This window comes from Helicoverpa armigera, chromosome 15 (genome assembly GCF_030705265.1).
Source record: "Helicoverpa armigera isolate CAAS_96S chromosome 15, ASM3070526v1, whole genome shotgun sequence".
NCBI lineage: Eukaryota > Metazoa > Arthropoda > Insecta > Lepidoptera > Noctuidae > Helicoverpa > Helicoverpa armigera.
The window spans coordinates 3,128,560-3,148,718 of record NC_087134.1 but is presented as its reverse complement, the minus strand read 5'-3'; the positions used below and the strand labels follow the sequence as shown (position 1 = coordinate 3,148,718).

The 20,159-nt window shown below is 34.8% G+C and overlaps 1 protein-coding gene across 3 annotated transcripts in view; it reads left to right on the top strand.

Annotated features, from left to right (window-relative positions):
* The window catches only part of LOC110371226 (sodium channel protein 60E), a 158,301-nt gene that overhangs the window by 106,380 nt on the left and 31,762 nt on the right, over positions 1 to 20,159 (top strand). For all 3 annotated transcript variants that reach the window (XM_049845219.2, XM_064038216.1, XM_064038217.1), the window contains exons 4-5: positions 17,647 to 17,867; positions 19,765 to 19,957. In XM_049845219.2, coding sequence (XP_049701176.2) covers positions 17,647 to 17,867; positions 19,765 to 19,957 — 414 coding nt within the window. The remainder of the gene's footprint in view (positions 1 to 17,646; positions 17,868 to 19,764; positions 19,958 to 20,159) is intronic.

Here is a 20,159-nt window from a genome sequence, read left to right as displayed (position 1 = left end):
TCTTCTAGCACCCGGTAGTCGAAGCACAGAATAGTAACCATACAAACTTAAGATACAGTATGACGAGTGACAGGGGATAGTGGAAGAAAATGACATATTGCGCCGACCCCAAGTCAGGAGAAAACTTAAGATACAGTTTTCAACAAAATACTCTATCCCACATCATACAAAGTGTGCGGCATTGAGGCGACACTGCGGCATTACAACTAATGCCGGCTAATATTAGTGTGAAGCATGTTTTATCGGCCGCCTGATCAACAGGTTTATTGATTAAACCTCACTGAAGTACGGTTAGGCTTCATATACACGAGTTTTGAAGTGAGTGATGGGTGTTAGTTTATTTTAAGGTTCTAGTTTTTATGTAGTCTTTTTCTTTCGTTATTTTGTTGATGGTTTAACAGCCATTACGGGTAGTAAGATGCAAGACGGTATATCGGGTTGCCCGGTTAACGGGATGAGGAAATCAGCTAGGCAGTGGTTCCAAGTAAAACTCTGGTACTCAGCTGCATGCATGGTCAAAAGGATAGGCTAATGACTAAAATGACTAATATTCAAACGTTTAGAAGTAACAATTAACTGTACAAATCTTAACCTTCTAATTGTAGTATATTGTAAAATGAAAATAGTTGAACGGTAGTTACAAGTCGATGAACGGAGGAACATTGAACTTAAGTTTGAACCTAGTATAAACCTCGAAGTTTCGCTTTCCAAAACAATTAAGTCCATGTTATAACCTAGCTATTACAGTTTGAAGGCTACACTTTATTATATTTGTTTTTCATCGACTTCAAATAAAGGAGGTTCTGAGTTTTTAATTTATTTTGACTGTCGCTAGGCTGAAACTGTATATGATCGCGACATCGAATCATGGATACTTACTCTATATAAAATGTACGAGAAACATGCTTCATACAATGTTGACATAATTTTTCTAGCCCATGCTTATAACGAGAAAATCAAGTATTTCGTTTTGTTTAAGTAAATCACGCAAAAAGAGCATTTCTATCTTTCCCGGAATGCTTGCTTTATGTTCTTATCTCCATTTCTTTTGATAATTGGTAGGTTGTTCATAAATAATCTGCAATTATAATTTACTTACGCTTAACCCTGCCACCACAAAACTCAAAGTTTTCCCTCACAAAACAATCCTAACATTTTCTAAACTAATCCTATGAGTACGAGTACCGAGCACTGGGGCCGGAGGTGCGGATGTTTACGCAATGCGCAAACTTACTTCGGCTATGTGAAGCCGGAATTCCACGTTATAAACTGTGAAAGCAACAGGCGTGGTTTTGTTGTGTGAATTTACAAGTTCTTTCAAATGAATGTTGATATTTAAATGTCGTTTTTGAATTATTTTTGTCATAGAATCAACTAAGACTCTATGCAATGATCATCAGTCTGTCAGCGGTGTGTATTTTGTGACACTGAGACAGTGAACATGCTTAAATAGATATGTTTTTTAATGTCCATACTTACAAAGAGACCTAGGTTTCGTTTGGTACAATTCAAACTCAAAATCGTTTATTCAAACTTGACTGCAAAACTGCTGCCCAAAAAGATTTTTCCTTTCACTAATTCCTATAAGTTTTTGCTGGGAAAAAGAAGTGGCGCACCAAACTACAAAGCAACGCATGTCTGTCTGTAGTATAGAAAAGCCTTTCAACACAGCTTTCAATTTCAATTTATGCAATCGCGCTAAAGAACGCTTCGTGCGGTGAGTGGTCACTTTTTTTTGGATTGTTAACTTTAAAGAAAACATACTTGGAATAGTATAAACAGGTTTCTTGTACATTTTTACTACCAAGTATTTTTGAAAAACTTAATCAACCATACACAAAGTAAACCTCATTCTAAACTACAAATATCTATACCCTTATACCCTTCAACGATAAACGTCACTGTCATTGTGACGTGACAGGCGCCAGTGACGTCACAACATGTCACCCGATCACCCGCCGCGGATAAACGTCAGATTATAAACATGGCGGCGATTGGACAAACTGTTTGTCTTTGAAAGTAATCGCTGGATAATTATAACTTTGTGAGGGAACCCTCATTTGTATGTTAATTCTGGTTTGATAATACTTTGAACTAACCGCGTTGATGTGCGGATAAAATTGGGTTTGACTTTTATGTGATAAGCTGATAAGTTGAGGAACTTCTGAAACCGAAAACTCTATTAGTTAAAACTATGTCGTGTATAGTAGAAATATTGGACCTGTATGTATGAGTGTAATATATGTTTTCAGAATAGTATTTGTCAGACATAAGAGAAGGTTTTAGGTACATTATTGAAGTCGTTTTTTTGTACAAAGTTTTTGTTCATTAGCCTTAAGATGGCGTGTCAGCTATGGTGTGACGTCACCCGTAGCATCGCCTACGTCGTAGCGGCTACGACGTAGGCTGCACGTGTAACCTTTAGCAAAATACAACGTGTCTTGTGTTACTTCAAACTCAAAAACTATTATGACAATACTAAATAACAATAGTAAAAATACAAATCAGAGCATAAAATGACAGGTCGACAACAAACCGAATCGCGATACAATGAATTACACAATTGATCGAACGGTCTATTGTATCGATTACTGTTAAAATCGAATACTGCCATTTGTTGAATGCTAGCGTTCATTTCATGTATTCATACAGTCGTTTCAATAAGCGTATGACAAAAGGGAGTGTTGTTTGTTATTTGTTGTATTGGTAATAATAATCCGTGCTGTAAATAACTGCACTGCTGCGTAAATAGCTATCACTATATCATTTTTTCCTGTGTGATAAAATTTTCTGTTTTTTTTTTGTTATATGGGCAGAGCAAAATAGCACTTATTATAAGGCAGGCTCGGTTCATTTACCTACCACATAAAAAGGTCATTCACCTTCCAAAAAGCGCCAAACTTCCAAACCAATCAAACAACCAGAAATCGCACCGGAAACGTCAACTTTTTTTCACTAAAACCGACAATGAACCGTGAAAAAAAAAAACTATGAAGATCCGAATCTCAAATAAAGATGTCAAAGTAGATTCCGGAACGGTATAGTTGTGATTTCTTTACAAAGGGACGAGTGATGGCTTGTCTGTCTAGTCGATGAGTTGACGACGTTATATTGCCGAGCTGAAGACCTGTGTGTGTCTCTGTGTGTGTGCGTATCGTTGCTGTTGTTTTAAAAGTGATGAAGTGAGGCTTTTTGATACTATGGTTTTGCTTGGCCTAAAATCGGGTAACTTTGTTATATTAAAGTTTCGTCAATTTATTCAAATTACAATTGAAATAGGTACGTGTGGTGTGCAATAATGCGTAATCATATACTATGTATTAATGTTAATCTGACAACGATAAATTTAAAAAAATAAAATAACGAAACGTAGCCTTCAAAATTAATTAAAGTAATGGTTGAAATCATTAGTCAAAAATCAAAGTCCTCAATATCACATTACAGTAGAAGGAAGATAAATAACGGGAACAAATATAATGACCACCATAAAATGCTTTGATACCCTAAGTTTTGCAACCAGAAATATCTACTGAACACCAGAAAAATAAAGTCTTAAAATGTAATAGTACCAGCTATTTTAGTCACGACTTCACTTTAAATTGTATTCGACCACCAAATTTAGTAAATGATCACCAACTCTTGACGACCAAATTAATGTATTATTGTTGCCTAAATAAGTCACTGTGATTGCCATAAAATGTAGGCTTATTACCAAATAAAGTATTATGATGCCATATTAAGTTGTGTCCGGCTTGCAATGCATGCGTGAGTGTCAGTATGACGAGTGACAGGGGAAAATGGAAGAAAATGACATATGGCGCCGACGCCAAGTAAAACTGGGAACAGGGCAGGAGAAAGAAGAATGTGTTTCTCAATACACTCTTATCGCACTGTTTAGAGGCATGCAATAGACAATTTTCCACGCTAGTGCAGGAAAAGGGTCCCCATAATGTTATTACATTTATTTTATCAGGCCGAACTTATTTTTTTGGAGTCAGTTTACTTAAACAGGATAGCAAGATTTAAAAACTTTTTTGATGATCATTTACTACTTTTGGGATAACAATGATTTTTTTGGACTCATTTTGCTTAAATAGGATAGCAGAATTTAAAAACTTTGGTTATAATCTTACTTTAAAATGGTGGTTTAATTTTGGTGATCCTTTACTATTTTTGGCTTACGCATGATTTATTTTGGAGTAATTTCACTTAAATGGGATAGCAAAGTGTTAAAACTTTGGTGATAGTTTTACATTAAAATGCGAGTTTCATTTTGGTGATCATTTACTATTTTTGTCTGCTGTTTGTTACTATATCTGGTGATCAGTTAAACATAAGCCATAAATAACTAAAAAATGTTTTAAAACACGGGACCAACATAATACCTATCGTATAGAACAGCCCTTTACGCAAACAAAACTAAGCTCACCCTTGACCCGAAGTGTACCTGCTGTAATATGAACAGCCATCCGTCTGAAACCCCTGAATATACTTATACATTATGAGTTTTAGAGAAGCCTACAAAGATGAGATGAAAACTTTAATACATAGGGAAAAATTGAGAAATCAGTCTAGTCATATATCTGCATTATTTACTGCAGATTTCTATAACTTATCTATCCTTTTTTGCATCCTTTTAATTTAACATTAGATGTTATAATTAAATCTGTAATTGCTACGTAACGGATACATGTACATATAGTTTACAGAAATCCTCCATTTATGTGCACTTGCTATCCAGTGGAATATAAACATGCTAAATAATAAAGATACTGAATCTTACCTATCAGTTACTAACAGATTAATATCTCACAAAGTACATTTATATAAAACCTCCAACCGCCACAGAAAGCAGAACATTCGCGTCATCTACATAATGGAAGTCTGCTTGACATAGATCTGTAGTTTTTCTACAATCCCAGTCAATGAAATGGGGACGCGCCATCAAATGGACGCTTCATTGCTGTATTATCTGTGGGAAGTATGGAAAATGTCAACCTTTTTCTAGAATTTGATGCCCTATATATCTGCTAGATATTAAAAAGTATAGTAATATTTATTATTGCTATTATTTATTAGCCTCTGCCCGTGTTTTTTCCGGGTTCCGAGAGGACTACTCTAATCACCTAGATAAAAAAAATATGTCCGTCTCCGTAGACTAATACTGATCTTTATGCTAAATTCTACATTAAATTTTGCAACTCACACAGATGCATCAAAACAAGCCGTACACATGCTGCTCATTGGTCAAGTTCATAATCTCAACTGAAAATGGTTCGGAAATAGATACATGGTGCAACGTTAGACTTATCTAAACAGTTCTTAAACTACACAAAAACTCTAATAACCACCAACATATTGAAGTATTAGTAAGATGACATTGCACTTCTGAAGATACCCCACTTTATCCCAAAACAGTTTATCACTATAGATCCTTCATGTAACAAACAGTTTTAAACGGAGAATGGGGAAGATAATAAATCACCCGAAGACTAATATGTTTTTCCATTGGCTTTTCGCATTATGTTCAGGCGTTCAATGACTTTCGTATAAGTGTACTTTAGAAGGTACACATTGAAACTTGCTGGGGAAGCGTTAAGAAGAGGTATGTTCACATTTTGTTAGTTATTTTTAGATTTCTACGAGCCTTTCTGAATCGGGCTCGAATTTGTTTCACTCGTGTCCCAATAAATTACAATCCTATATGGTTTAAATATTGAATGTATGTATACATATATACAATACAATATTCTGATATACAAGCTATGTTAATGCCAAGTTTTTTCAAAGTCCATCTAGTACTTTCGCATTTTTAATTGTTATCTAATAAAGTGTAGGATTGGTTTATGTCTTTTTATAACTGATCTGTATGGTTTTATCTAATATTTAGGAAGTCGCGAGGACAACTTTTTGTGCCATCCATTCTTGAATCTTATTTGTGGGCCATCTCGTCTTGACATCGTAAATGCTTCAATTATGCTGGCATTTAAGGCTATGATCTCCTTCTAAACAGCGTCCTATCCTATTTCTCACGCCCTACAAACTGCAGTACCTACATAAATAAGTTTTATCGATACATCATTCAGGCTGCCTTTGACTGCAACCTATCTAAGAATCTTTGATATCAGCGCTCGTGTAAACGTCAAAGAAATATGGAACGTATTTCAGTAACTGTTTGCTGGAAAATGCATAGATCTAAAAACAGATATGATAAGGAAAATATAATATTTAAAATGCAAGTAGCAATACAACATGAAAATATATAAATTTTAAGTAGTAACTGAGTACTAGGAGTATATTTAAAGACAAAAATCAGCAACTGGTACTAATATTTTTGCCTATTTATGCCAAAACCAGATTTGTTTTCCAATTCTTATTAAGATGTAAACAGATATTTATCGTGATGACAAAGTTACAAAATTATTATCTAGAAAAGATACTTCTATGATTAACGACTCGTTCATCCAAAACCTCTGAATACCTTTAAAAAAATCATTTATTGCACCTACACCTATTACAACATAAATCCTATTTTACTTGCGAAACTTTTTGCCGTAGGGCCGTTCTGTGGGCAGTCCTAATTAAACAGGTTGGCTGTGCAAACGAACGGCTTTTGTTTCACGATGAATTTACTCAAATGTTTGCTTTGTTTATGTGTATTTGTGTTTGTGTTCAAACTGTTTAGTGTGTTATTGATAATGAATTAGGTTAGTTTTGCTGTTGGTTGTTTGTTTTTGTGTGGGAAGTGATTGATAATAATTCTCATTTATGATGTTTATGAGGATTCAATTTAAATGTTTCCTAAATTATTCCTAAGTGATATGTGCCCTTTCGATCTACATATATTTATTTACTTTTAATATATTTGTCCAAAAGAACGGTCCACTACAGTCTACAGAATTTAATTAAAGTTAGTGATTTGAATATGTTCATATTTTCAGACCAATTATACCTTATCCTTTCAACGGGAGACCTAAAACTTTAAGCAGATACTTGTATATAGTCAGTTTATTTCAACCAAAACCAACACAATAATCAAAATAACTACAATACTAATTTATTTTATTCCACCTCTGAAAGCTACCTGCAGGGCCGCGCCGACCCCCGGCAGCGCCTGTGTGCGAAACCTATGAAGCGCCTCTTTTTCAACGAATCATCATAAAACGAATTTAATTTTTGAATGAATATTTTTAATTGTTAAATTTGACTGAAATAAATGTTCTCCAGTCAGCGGCGGCCCTAGCCATTGCGAGGCTACGTGCGGCAGGTCTATGCGAGGCCCTTTTTTCTACGTGAAAAGTCTGTTGTGAGCTAGGAGTTATTTTCTTGTTAATAAAAGGACTTACAAGCGGCGCTACCTTCTAGGTTCGGCTAAAAAAGGATTGAAAAAATAAAAGAAGTGGAAAATAAAGCAGAGCGTAGCGAGCGCAAAAATTTTTGAGCTTTGGGTCACTAAAGCATCTAAACTTGCATATTAAAGAACGGTGCAAGGTGCAGTCGCGAGCGCAGCGAGCGCGAAAATTTTTGAGTTTTGGGACATAAAAGTACTCTAATCATGTTAGAAGGAACGGTACCGACAAGCGAACAGCCGCGAGCGCAGCGAGCGCGAACATTTTTGACTTTTGGGACATAAAAGTACTCTAATCATGTTAGAAAGAAGTATACTGACAAGCGAACAGCCGCGAGCGTAGCGAGCGCGAAAATTTTAGAGTTTTGGGACTTTGGGTTTTAGAATGAACGGTAGGCACTGACAAGTGAACAGCCGCGAGCGTAGCGAGCGCGAATTTTTTAAAATTGTTTGTTAAAGCTAAGCGTCCACTTGTCGGTATCGTACGCAACGGACGTATCGCACGCAACGGATCGTAGTATTATTTATATAGAACTAGCTTTCCGCCCGCGGCTTCGCCCGCGTGGAATTCGGTTATATTGCGGTATAAATCACAACTATAAGAAAAATTCTCATTCCCACGGAAAAATCTAAGAAGCGCGATGTAACGCTGGATAGGATTAGTTGTTAAACCAAAACTGAATGGTATACTATATTATACGTTTTCCCTTGTGGAGCAAAAACATGCAGATTTTGGGCACTGGAAACCCGGGAACACGCTACATAGAGCTGACCATGCGAAAAACAATGAAAAAATTCGCGTAAACGACACACAGTGCCATCTACAATCCATCCATCAAGCAAACAATATTTTTGTTTTCCCTCGGGAATATCTACCTATTTTTTTCGGGATAAAAAGTACCCTATTATTTAATCCGGACTTCTAACTTTACGTCTGCAAAATTTCAAAGCAATCGGTTCAGTAGTTACGGCGTGAAAGCGGAACAAACAAACAAACAAACAAACAAACTCACTTTCCGATTTATAATATTAGTAAGGATAGTAAGGATTATTCTGGTTCGTAGTATTATTCTGGTTCAAAGAACTGCCGCCGTTTTAACGTTGAGCTCGTAAGGAATGTAAACTAAAACCCTGAACGTAAAATGAAACCATAAACGTGAATAATAATAAACATTAAATATTGAGAGACTTGTTCAATAAGCGTTATAGATGTTTTGTAGTTTACAAGGCCTATGTTGCGCGTATTGTACCTACTTGTCGATACTCCACTACAAAAAACAATCATATAGGTAACAAAAATAATTTAGGTGGCAGTGGCGGCGCGGCGCCCCTATTGTCTTGGCGCCTGTGTGCGCCGCACACTTCGCACACAGGGGCGGCGCGGCCCTGGCTACCTGACTCCTAACGAACCTTTTTATCGGAGTCCACACTCCATTTACAAAAGGAGTACGCAAGAACATTTTAAATTAAACCTTCCGCGATACATTTGTTTTCTCCCGAAGTTATCTGGCCTCCTTCGTAGTAAGTTGGCTGTTTTATTTTTTCATGTCTCTGCTCGCTGTCTTAGCTTCGGAATTGTTCCTGGCTGGCTATGTGCCAGTTTGAAAAAAGGATTCACGGTTTTGTGGTACTCTTTGGTACTTACCTTTATTATTAGGTGGATTTTGAACTTGGAACTTGGATAGTTTTTGTTTCCCTTTTAGCTTACTTACCTCGATCTGTACAAGATCATAGTAATTTTTTGCTGACTTCCCAAAAAGGAAGAGCAGATTCTCAATTCGTCGGGATCTTTTATTTAATATGGAAAGATGTCAAAGGTTTTCCGTCCGTAGATAGGCGTTTTCTCAAGACAACATTATTTACACGTTACATAGTGGCTTCGTATATTTACCTAAAAACGGGACCCAAAACTTAATCCCGTTAAATGAGTTAAACTAGTCGGTATTAGTTTCACGATCCGAATTATTTGTACTCCACACGCGGTAATCACTGATTACATACTGAATTGCTAAACAGTCTAAATTAACATTGGATTACAGTTGTATAATGTTACGAAACTAAATAATTTATCGTCGCTAAGCCTGGAAAATAATCAAAGGCTTTTTTATGAACTGAACTAGGTTGATAAAGCAAACAGACGTTGTGCCTACAGCACTTTGATACATTTTCACGCCCCCAGGGAACCACTTCCCACACTCGGGTAAAAAGTAGCCTAAATCCTTTTTTGGGTGGTAGATTATCTATGTACTCAATTTCATTTAAATTCGTTCAGTAGTTTTGGCATGATATCCAGAGAGGCAGACAGTAACTTTTGGATTTTATAATATAAGCAACAATAATGCAGTAGAAGTCACTCATGAAACACCAGTTAAATCATAACACATTCCATCTTCATTTAAACTCCTCGCTACAAAATTACGAAACGTTAGCTTCACATGTATACTAGTATATGTTAAATACCTTTCTATTCCGAGAACTAGATCCCAGCACTTACGAAGTTGGAAGGCACGCCTCCAGCTATCCGTGATTCAATCATTTAGTTGCCTTTCTCGACACCCCGTGAGGTTTAATTATATTAGACCTTATTACGACGGAGGAAGTGTTATATTCGTTTTGTGTTAGCTTGTAAAGGAAGGCAGAATGGATGTGTATGAGTGTTGGATTGGTTTATGACTTTTTATAACTTATCCATCCTTTCGTTTGACTTACTAGAGATAGAAATTTGACATTCATTGTATGGGGCTAATGTGAAAATTTTGTCCCTAAAGTCTGTTTTTTAATCTCGTAGACTAAATTGACACTTTCAAAATGTCAAACTTCCAAATAATTTTGCTAGCTCTGGGGTGCAGTGTTGTACTTACGATACCGGTTCGTTGAATCGTAACTTTTTACAATAAGTCATCCTGAAATAATGGGCTTATCCTTGATGATTACGCATGGCTTTGCGTGGTCAGATATCCCTGGCAGTTTGTAGCACGTCGTACAGCCATGTGTACGTACGTGAATTTTAAATATAAAACTTTGAATGAATATTATTAATTATGATAAAAAGTTACGATTCAACGAACCGGTATTGTAAGTACAACATTGCACCACAGAGCTAGCAAAATTATTTGGAAGTTTGACATTTTGCAAGTGTCAATTTAGTCTACGAGATTAAAAAACAGACTATAGGAGGCAAATCAACAACGGATACTTAGATAGGTTATAGAAGTCCGCGGTTTTTGTTGCATTGTCAAGTCATTTTAACAAGCGGTCAATGATGTTGTTAACAAGGTTGTGAACTTTTATTGGTCACAGCTCAAATTGCGTATAATTGGATTATTATAGTTCAATTACATACGAGTAGTTACCGTAAATACATAACTGTAGCCTCATTGCCTGCGACTAAATAAAGAAATGCTTTTCTGAAACTTTCATTAAAAAAAGCTGAAGAACATAATTAACTTGTCTGTTGACTCTTGAAATGAGAGCATTATTGAAAGCTGAAACCATATAAACCTGTTGAATAGCTCAGCAAATAAACTGGAGCTTTCTCAGTTATCTTTATAAATATGGAGACATCTGTTACAGAAATAATATTTGTTAAGCAACAGTATTAGCTTTTATTGGACAGCTGACAACATATTGTCATGGAAATTACTCAAGGAAGATGTTTTTGGAATTTGTTGTTAAGCTATGCAAAGATTGCTGGGGTCTTCTTATGTCGTTAACAACTGATTCGTTTTGACTTTAGGCCTTTGCATTTATTAAAAAAAAGATCCGGTGAAAACTTTGACAAATCCGAATTTATGAAAATGAAAAAACATGGAATTTTGTTCTATACTATTCTGTATCATTACAATTACGATCAAAAAGTTTTATATTATAAATATAAATTAAATTCCCAATAAGTTCATTTAAAAATAAATGATCCTTTGACATAACTCGATAAGAATCTCGAGAAATAATTGGCAATCATTATTTAAATCGATTTTCCTGTTAAGATAACAACCCTTAGAAATCCGGTCGGTGCAGCCATCTAAAATTAACTCGGTTTGGCCAAGAAAACCCGATTTAGTTGACTTTGATCGATCGCGCAAACAACCACGGTAAATAACAAATCGCAAATAATGATGGATTGGAAAGAAAAACATTTTATTGGCGGTTACCGCCATCTTACGTAAAAATTGACTTTATAAGCAATGTAATATTAACTGCGAGTTCATTTAGCTTCAAAAATTATAAGTATTAATATAGGTCGCCGTATTTTAACTGGGATAGTGACGCTTGATACATACAGGTACGAGTTTACGAAACTAATCCACGGACCCGGATAAGTAGAAGCTTACTCAAAGCCTTTCTCGATAAATTTGCTACAAAACAGTTAAAAAAATCTGTCCAATACTTCCGCGACACGCAACTTCATCATCTTTTATCGTCCCACTGCTGGACACAGGCCTCCTCTCATACATTGAAGGATTGAGCGTTAACCACCACGCTTAACTGAAGACAAACAAATATCATGAATTTATAATAAAATCTTAGACTTTGAATATTTTCAACCGTGAGCATGTGCACGAAAATCTCTAAGGACGCAGCGAAAACTGCAAGACACAGTTGGCTTGAAATATAAATGTTTCTTTAATATAATTTCAAAAATAATTTCTCAGACGTTCCCATTTATTTGCAACACGACAGCTAGTTTCAGTAATCTCTTTCAGCAGACATAAACAAATTGTTCTGTTTGGTAATGTTACAGTTACAGCATAAACAATTGAAAACTGCTGAAAACAACGCTTCTATTTATTAATGCTCATTCTGAGACTAATTTGAATTCAGAATGTGTGTGTTTGACTGTTCATAAAGTTTGGTTACCTTTTAGGAACCATGAATAAAATATATATATATTGGTATTGGTTATACCTTAAAAAATAAGAAATTCTTTAGAAAACATATGGCAGGGGAAAATAGGTATATCGGGAAAATCAAATGTCAAATTCACTGTCCAGCTTGAGAGATGTAGAAAGTTATTAAAATATTCGGTTGTACCTAAGTATAATTTATAATCACAATATCAGACTTAGGAGGAGCATCATTATTAATCAACCAACAAAATTAAGCATTTGTAATTATCCCTTTTAATCAAATAATACACATTATATTATTGATAAATGACTACATCCAGTCAAACAGTAATACCTTTTTGTGTAACATTTATAATGGACTTACGGCCCAGCGCTTACGTACAATGCAAAACAAACTCAATGTTCTGAAAACACCCTCAAAGTTCAAGCCAAATTGAACCCTAATAACTTTCAGCTTGAACACAAACTCGATTGGAGAACATAATCTTTCGGAATACTTTACTAAGCCCGCGATATCTGTCACTACCACGCGACAGAATCCCGTTTGACAAGCGTTTGCGAGTCTGTTAGACCCCTGCCCTGTGGAAACACAGAAATATAGACCTTACTACAGTGAAAATAAGTATGATAATTAACTATTGGTTGTATGTTATTGGAATGCAAATAATCAGTATTCAGAGGACCTTGTTTTTGGAATTTTATGGACTCTAGAATTAAGCGTCTGTGTAACTGGCAACATAAAAGCTCATTATTTCATAATTTCAGAGCATATTTCTGTACTTATTTGCCATGAACCTACTGTATTGACTAAGTAATCATTTTCTTCAGATGAGGAACAAACGCCAGAGCGGTAGAGGTCACAACCTTTTCTCATGAGAAAAACGAGACCGTCAGATACACACATTTTTATAAAATATAGGACTCTAAAGTCTAACTAATACATAAATAAAAACTACTAAATAAATATAGGACTAAAACTATCGCTTAAAAATGTATCTAAAACTAAGTAGAAACGTGTTTATTCCAATAGAAAATGGCGGCTATTCACGCAGTCTCATGACCCCTTTTATGTAGTCAGTATTCATTGAGCTCTCGTAAATGTAACACAAACTTTGTTTAAACTTCCGAACTGTACATTGTTCGAGCGTTTTATGAAACAAACAGGCTTTTAGTTCTAAGAGGGATGTTTTAAACACTATAAATAAACGTCAAAATTTGTGTGAAGGTTTTGTCGGTGGAAATACGTGTTAGATAATTGTAAGGTTATAAAATTGTTGTGTTAGGTTTGGTAGCATTGTCAACACGTCATTGATAACTGCATAAAAAATTACTCCGCCGCGTCTCGCGATAAACTTAAAAACACATTTTATCACTTAAAAATATAGTAATTCGTATCGAAGTTAAATATACTAATAGTTATAGCTCGGGCACAGTCAAGGCACAGCGCTAAGAACCAATCTTAATAAACTGTAAGCAGGTAATAGACATTGTTTGCGAAAACCCCTACTCTTCCCTACCTAATAAATGCTCTTTTTGCTAAAACTATTATACTAACTATTGATTAACTAACTATCACAGTTTTCATAACACTTGAACTACGCTGCTAATTTTATCTCATAATGGCAATATTAACCTAATTTTTAACTAGTTAAACAGTTAAAAGTTAACGAGAAAGTATGTACGTATAAAGTTGTAGTTTTTTATACAACGCTGGATGAATGCTTATGGACTCTCAATTTCTTTTTAACGCGCTTTTGACTCGCGTTTTCCGCTCTCAAAAACTTATACGCAAGTTATCTATCTATAAAATAGCTTTAACATAATCAAGTTCAAACTATACCATAATGAAATTATTGCGTTTTTATTGTAATTTGAGGAAAAGTGAAGAAATAAGAAGCAGTAGAAGTATATTTTTTACACAGCTTAAATACTAAAACGCTAAGTAAATCGTTAACTTGCAATGGATATAACACTTTTCTTATAGTACCTTGGAAGCCAGTAAATACTATAATTGGCTAAAATGCATCGCACCTAAATAGACTTACCTTATATCTCGACTGCAGAGACCAATGCAATAGTTACCAACCAAACAGTTCTAAAATTGGATATTCCGTAACTATCCACGGCACCCCCTCTTGGGGACAAGCAAAGCTATCCCAAGCTACTATATATCACATTCTAAAGTTTATTTAACAAAACTACGATGATAAAGTGTAGCAGTTGCCGACAGCTCTTACTAAGTAATAAAGTTAACTGAGATTTACTCCAACTGAGAGCGCTTGGAACGAAATTCGTTTTTGTAATTAATATTTTAAGTTTGAATACTTGTCTTTTAATTGGATTTGTGTAGAAGAATTTATTTAGTTCTAAGCATAGTTTAATTATGATCTAGGCTAATATTAAAAAGAGTTTTCTTGGTTGTTTGTTTGTATAAAGCCTCTGAAACTTGTGAAAAAGTGATTTGAAAAATTCTTTCACTGTTGGGAAGCTACATTATCCCCGGTTGCTATATTTAATCCCGGTACAGGAAGTAGCTTCCACTTGACGCGGTTGAAAATTTAGCCATTAGACGCTTACAGCCAGTTTCTTCATCAAAAGTTAAAGCCAAAGTAAAAGTCAAAGTAATGTCTAAAGTAAAATGTAACGGTCAAATTCAATGTTTCTATTAGTTTTGCTGTCACTTTAGCCTTGAAAAAACGAATTTGACCGTTACTTTTACTTTAGACATTACTTTAACTTTTACTTTTGATAAAGAAACTGGCCGTTAGTCTATATTTCAACTATTTCAAATTCACCATGGCTAATTTCGAAGCCGCAAAGATATTTCACGACAACTTCCCATAGGTATCTAAGCCACAATTAGATACGTCTCTAATTAAACCAAATTCCAGCCAGGATATCCACTTCTAAAATCAAATATTCATGACGTGCTCTCAAATTATTCTAAAACTTGAAACCATGGTCGTAGTTAAACTCGTTTGCTCCATATCCTCGATATAATTATGTTCTACTATACGAGTCCAGCTCTATAAGTAATTCAGTTATGCCGCTACCACACACTTTGGGAACGTCTAGGGCTGCCATCATTTAAATTGCCGACGGCAGACTGTAAAGGTTCGAGATATTTTAGTGTATTCGAATTTTATCGCACTGCTCTGAAAAATTAACATAATTAATATAATGGGCTATCGATACTGTTTTCCTCTGAATTTTTCAACCTTTACAAACCCAGACATTATGACAGCCCTAAACATATCACTAGTTTAAATACCTAGTGGTAAAATACAGATCAGATAGTAAGTAACCATGAAGTAACTAAGAACAACGGTAACTAGCATGAATACAGATGATTTTTTAAAAACATTATTGCAATGTTTACAGTTACATATTAACACAAAAATAATTATGATTATTCAAAACTTTAAATCAACTCTCAATACTCAATAATATTTTTGTGCGAATACTATAAAAACTCTTTTCTCATAGACTAAAAATAGCACTGGCTGTTTTATTGAAAAGAATTAATGAAATGCCATTAAATTATTATTTTTAAATATTTTTTCCTCGAATTAAATGGTTTCCAATTTCAAATTATGCGCGGCCATCGTTTGTAGAAAGATAAAAACTTTTTCGTAATCTAATAACCTCTTTTCAAAAATCGATTGTTGAACCATTTTCACTTCACACAATACACTCTTTTTTCTAACATAAAAAAACGGTTAGCAACTTTTGATATTCCCAAAAGGCCTCACAAAACGGTTACAACTAAGTTGCCTATTCAACGTCGATGATAAATTACGCGGGACCACATTATAATCCGGTGTAGGAAAGTAAATTATGGCTAAGTGACGTAGGTATAAGCATTGAAAACATGGCTGGTTCATTACTTGTGTTCCGATGCCTGGGGTTAACGACGGCATTGCATGTCTATTTACTCGCTGGCATGTAGGAAGCACAGGTTACGACGCAAACAAGTATTTTCGTGGAAACAATCGTTTATTACGATGAATGGAAAGGAAACAATTAAACATTCGCATAGTTTAGTGGCCTGATATGTGGCGGACATATTGTGTGAATGTTTCACAGCTCGTGTCTTGGATTTCATTTTCATGAAGTGAAATAAGATTAATTGCTGTAAAGAGGTTTTGGTTAATTTGTAATATTAAGTGTGGGGTAAATAGTGCTAGTTTTGTTTATATTACCCCTGAGTGTAGTGCTAAAGCCTATGTTTTAGGAGAATAAAATAATCTAGCGCTAAACCTAACCAATTTCATTAGTTTGAATGTTAGTTGGTTTATTATCTAAGCTTTAACGGCAAAACGACGGATGAAAATGAAATTCATCATAATACGACGTATACCTACATTTTACTTTCAAAAATTTCTGAAGAAAAATATAAAATGGCTGCCAATAATGGCGGCCTTGCAAGGTTGTTGACCCAGAAGTAATGAACCGAAGATTTTTCTTTTCCGAATTAGCAACAAATATACTTTCAATATATGTAAATTGGAGTCTTCATGCTGTTATTTCTTTAAGATTAAGCTTAGATTAAGACATTAGTAGACATGCGTCGATATGCTGGCAGGTATTTAAGGCTGTTTTGATTAGTGCCTTTGCCTATCGCCTGTCAGTTTGCATTTATCGCGGTAAATGTTTAATTGTTGAAATTATTACTTTTTGATTTTCCTTTAATACGTTATAAAATACGCTTAATTCTTTAATTCACAAAATCAAACTATACTAATTATAAAATAGGTAAGTTTACAAACAAGCAGCAACGTAGTCTAAAATCAACAAAGCGCTTAAAACTATACGAAATAAAACGCAAACATTTTTGCATACAGACAATAAAAGTTACTAAAAACTAAATTTTCTACCAAAACGTACCCTTTAAAAAGATAACAAAGTGTACTGTTCCCCTATTTTTAGTAATTCTACTTGAGAATTGTAGTTTCGTGCAACCCAACGGCGCCGGTTTGTCTCGTAAAACTCTATGTAAATGCACGTAACTCGTCTGTATAGTTTTTGGTTAGAGATTACATTTATTAAGGTAAAGCGGTCTGTGTTAATTAATCTTGTATTTTAATGATGAAATATTCACTTTCATGTGTTTTTGTGAGGATTTTAGAAGCAGTTTAGATATCGTTTTAAGTCAATTTTTGCACAAAATAAAAAACGATTTGAAAGAAATAAATATCGCTAAGAACCCAACTTAAAAGTTTGTATGTTTTCCTAAAATAACGATTTGCTGTGAATTTTCACTTTAAATGCAAGTTAACTGAGTTGGAAGAAAAACAGACGTATTTTGTTTGTGAACATACAAGCATTTACTGAGATCGATTTGTTAACTAACAACTTTCATAACTTAACGACTTTCATATTTATAATAAAGAGTTATCTAAGTAAGGTTTTCTTCTACCATTTAACTAACCATATTTCTTTATATTCCAGGTACATTTTCCTGGCGATCTACACGGCGGAAATGATAATTAAGTGCATAGCTAAGGGCTTCATATTAAATAAGTACACATACCTACGGAATCCGTGGAACTGGCTGGATTTCGTGGTCATCACATCAGGGTACGCCACTATCGGCATGGAGGTGGGCAACCTCGCTGGTCTGCGGACCTTCAGGGTGCTGAGAGCTTTGAAGACTGTTTCTATAATGCCGGGTAAGATTTTGTCTTGTATATTTTGGACAGCTGTTTCAGTAGAAAATATCACGGTAGCAAGCAATCCGTCTAACGTTCCGTAGGGTATTATTGTTGGAGAACCGATTTGTCTGTTTACAGGTGCTGGTTTAAAAAATGTACAGACAAGAGATTCTGGTTTAATTTGACAGGCAATGGTTAATGATATGTAATGGGTATGCTAAGCATGACTGGGAGATGTGTGGGTGGGTGGAGAGGGAGATTGTACTATTAGTAGGTATTCCTTAATATATGGGATATCTTATACTATATTTTCAAATCGGTTTAGTAGTTACTGATATTACCATTTTTCAGCAAGCAAGCTAAAGTTGTTTAACTTTTCCGCTGTTTAGTATTACAGAAAGTTAATCAATGAAAAATTAAGTAGGAGTCAGTAATGAAATAAATAGAAACTCACTAAAAACTACTTAAAAAATAAAGTCACTAAACCGAGATTTCCTTTTAACATAGACAGAGACAACGAGAGGATACTGTTCCCGTGTATTTGATAGCTCATTAAACATTATCTGACTTATTAAAAGCCTCAACGGTAAACTTTCAAACTGAGATCAAAAGCCAGATAATGAAGATTGTTCCAATAAGGAAAATTAGCGAGGAGATTACTATACATATTTGAACAGAAGATTATAAATAACTAACTTCTGCTTGCGGCGTTACCCGCTTATTTGATAAAAAATAGCAATCAGAAATAATGTTTAACAGCCTTTACATACTGGCGAATTTTCCGAGCCGAAGTTCGTACGTGGCGGTGTTGCGTAGTTTTTAATCAACTTCCAAAAAAGGGGGAGGTTCTCAACTCGGATGTTTGTATTTTTAACATTATTGTTTTACCGGTACGTGAGCATTATTTACGCTACGAACAGGACTGTCGCTCGGTTTTGCTGCTCGAAAAATCCGCCAATGTGGAAATGCTGCAAGTTTTGACGATGTAGGCAAAAGCTAAAATTTAATATAATATATATACCAAAAAATAAATACCTTACATTACAACTGATTGATGATACCTACATTCACAATATAAATAATTTTCACAATTATATTATTGTACTGTAAAATTTTTAACTAATGGTTCTGGTTACGATATGATACGCTTTGTACTCCCAAGTAATAAGATATGACGTCAGACATGTAACCAAGTCTGGTATCATTGACACGATCGAAGTTACTTTTCAACGCAATCAAATATTCAATAAACGTTTTAACGTTGTTTCCCGTTCCTGAATAAATATCGCATGTGTAATTGATTTTAAATAATTGATATTTTCATGAAAAATACATGCTTCAAGCAATTAAACAATGCTATCATATCAAAATATCTACATATTTAAATTTCTAAATATCAGATTTCTTTATAAATAATCGGAACTTAAACGCGACAATATATGTATATAAAGATACGATACGATACTTTTTTATACAGTTTTTTTTTTCTGTTTTCTTACTTCTCATGTAAGAATCATTTTCGTCTTATCGTCTAAGCTTTAAGTTTTATTAATGAATTCGTTAAATGACCTAGCAAGCATCCCACAAAGATTTGTTGATACCTAGAAAAGTAGCTGTAGAAGCAAGGTGGAGTGTATGCTGGGACCGCTGTAGCCCCTTCACAATCCCACTGTTCCGACGGACCCTATTATCCCCGTCATAGTAAAAGAAGCTACCGTCTCTCTCTTTCAAACTTCAAATATTTATCGCGATCATGAGTGTTACATAGGTGTTGTAGAATATAGTGGTACATACATGATACCCTGTTAGAGCGCAGCAATACAATTTTAAAAGACAATGACTTACTAACTAAATTAATCTTAGGTTATACCTTCTCCTACTTATGTACCCATTTTATCACCTTCATTAATTCCAGGTCTAAAAACCATTATCAACGCGCTACTACACTCCTTCAAGCAGCTGGCAGAAGTAATGACGCTGACCATCTTCTGTCTCATGGTGTTCGCTCTCTTCGCGCTACAAGTCTATATGGGGGAGTTGAGGAACAAGTGCGTGAGGAACCTCGTCGTGCCCCCGGGGGAAAACTTTACCGATGAGGCGTGGTCTGCGTGAGTAGAATTTTTGAAAATGTATTTTTTAGGTGGAAAATCTTGAAAATTAAGAGTTAAGTTCTCAAACTGAAATAAGATGTACATATGTATTTTTGAGTAAAATGCCTGTAAAAATTCGTTAAGTTTTCAGAAATAAAATAAATGAAAAGTTACTATATATTTCCCAATATAACTTCGATACAAATTAATAAACAGCCAT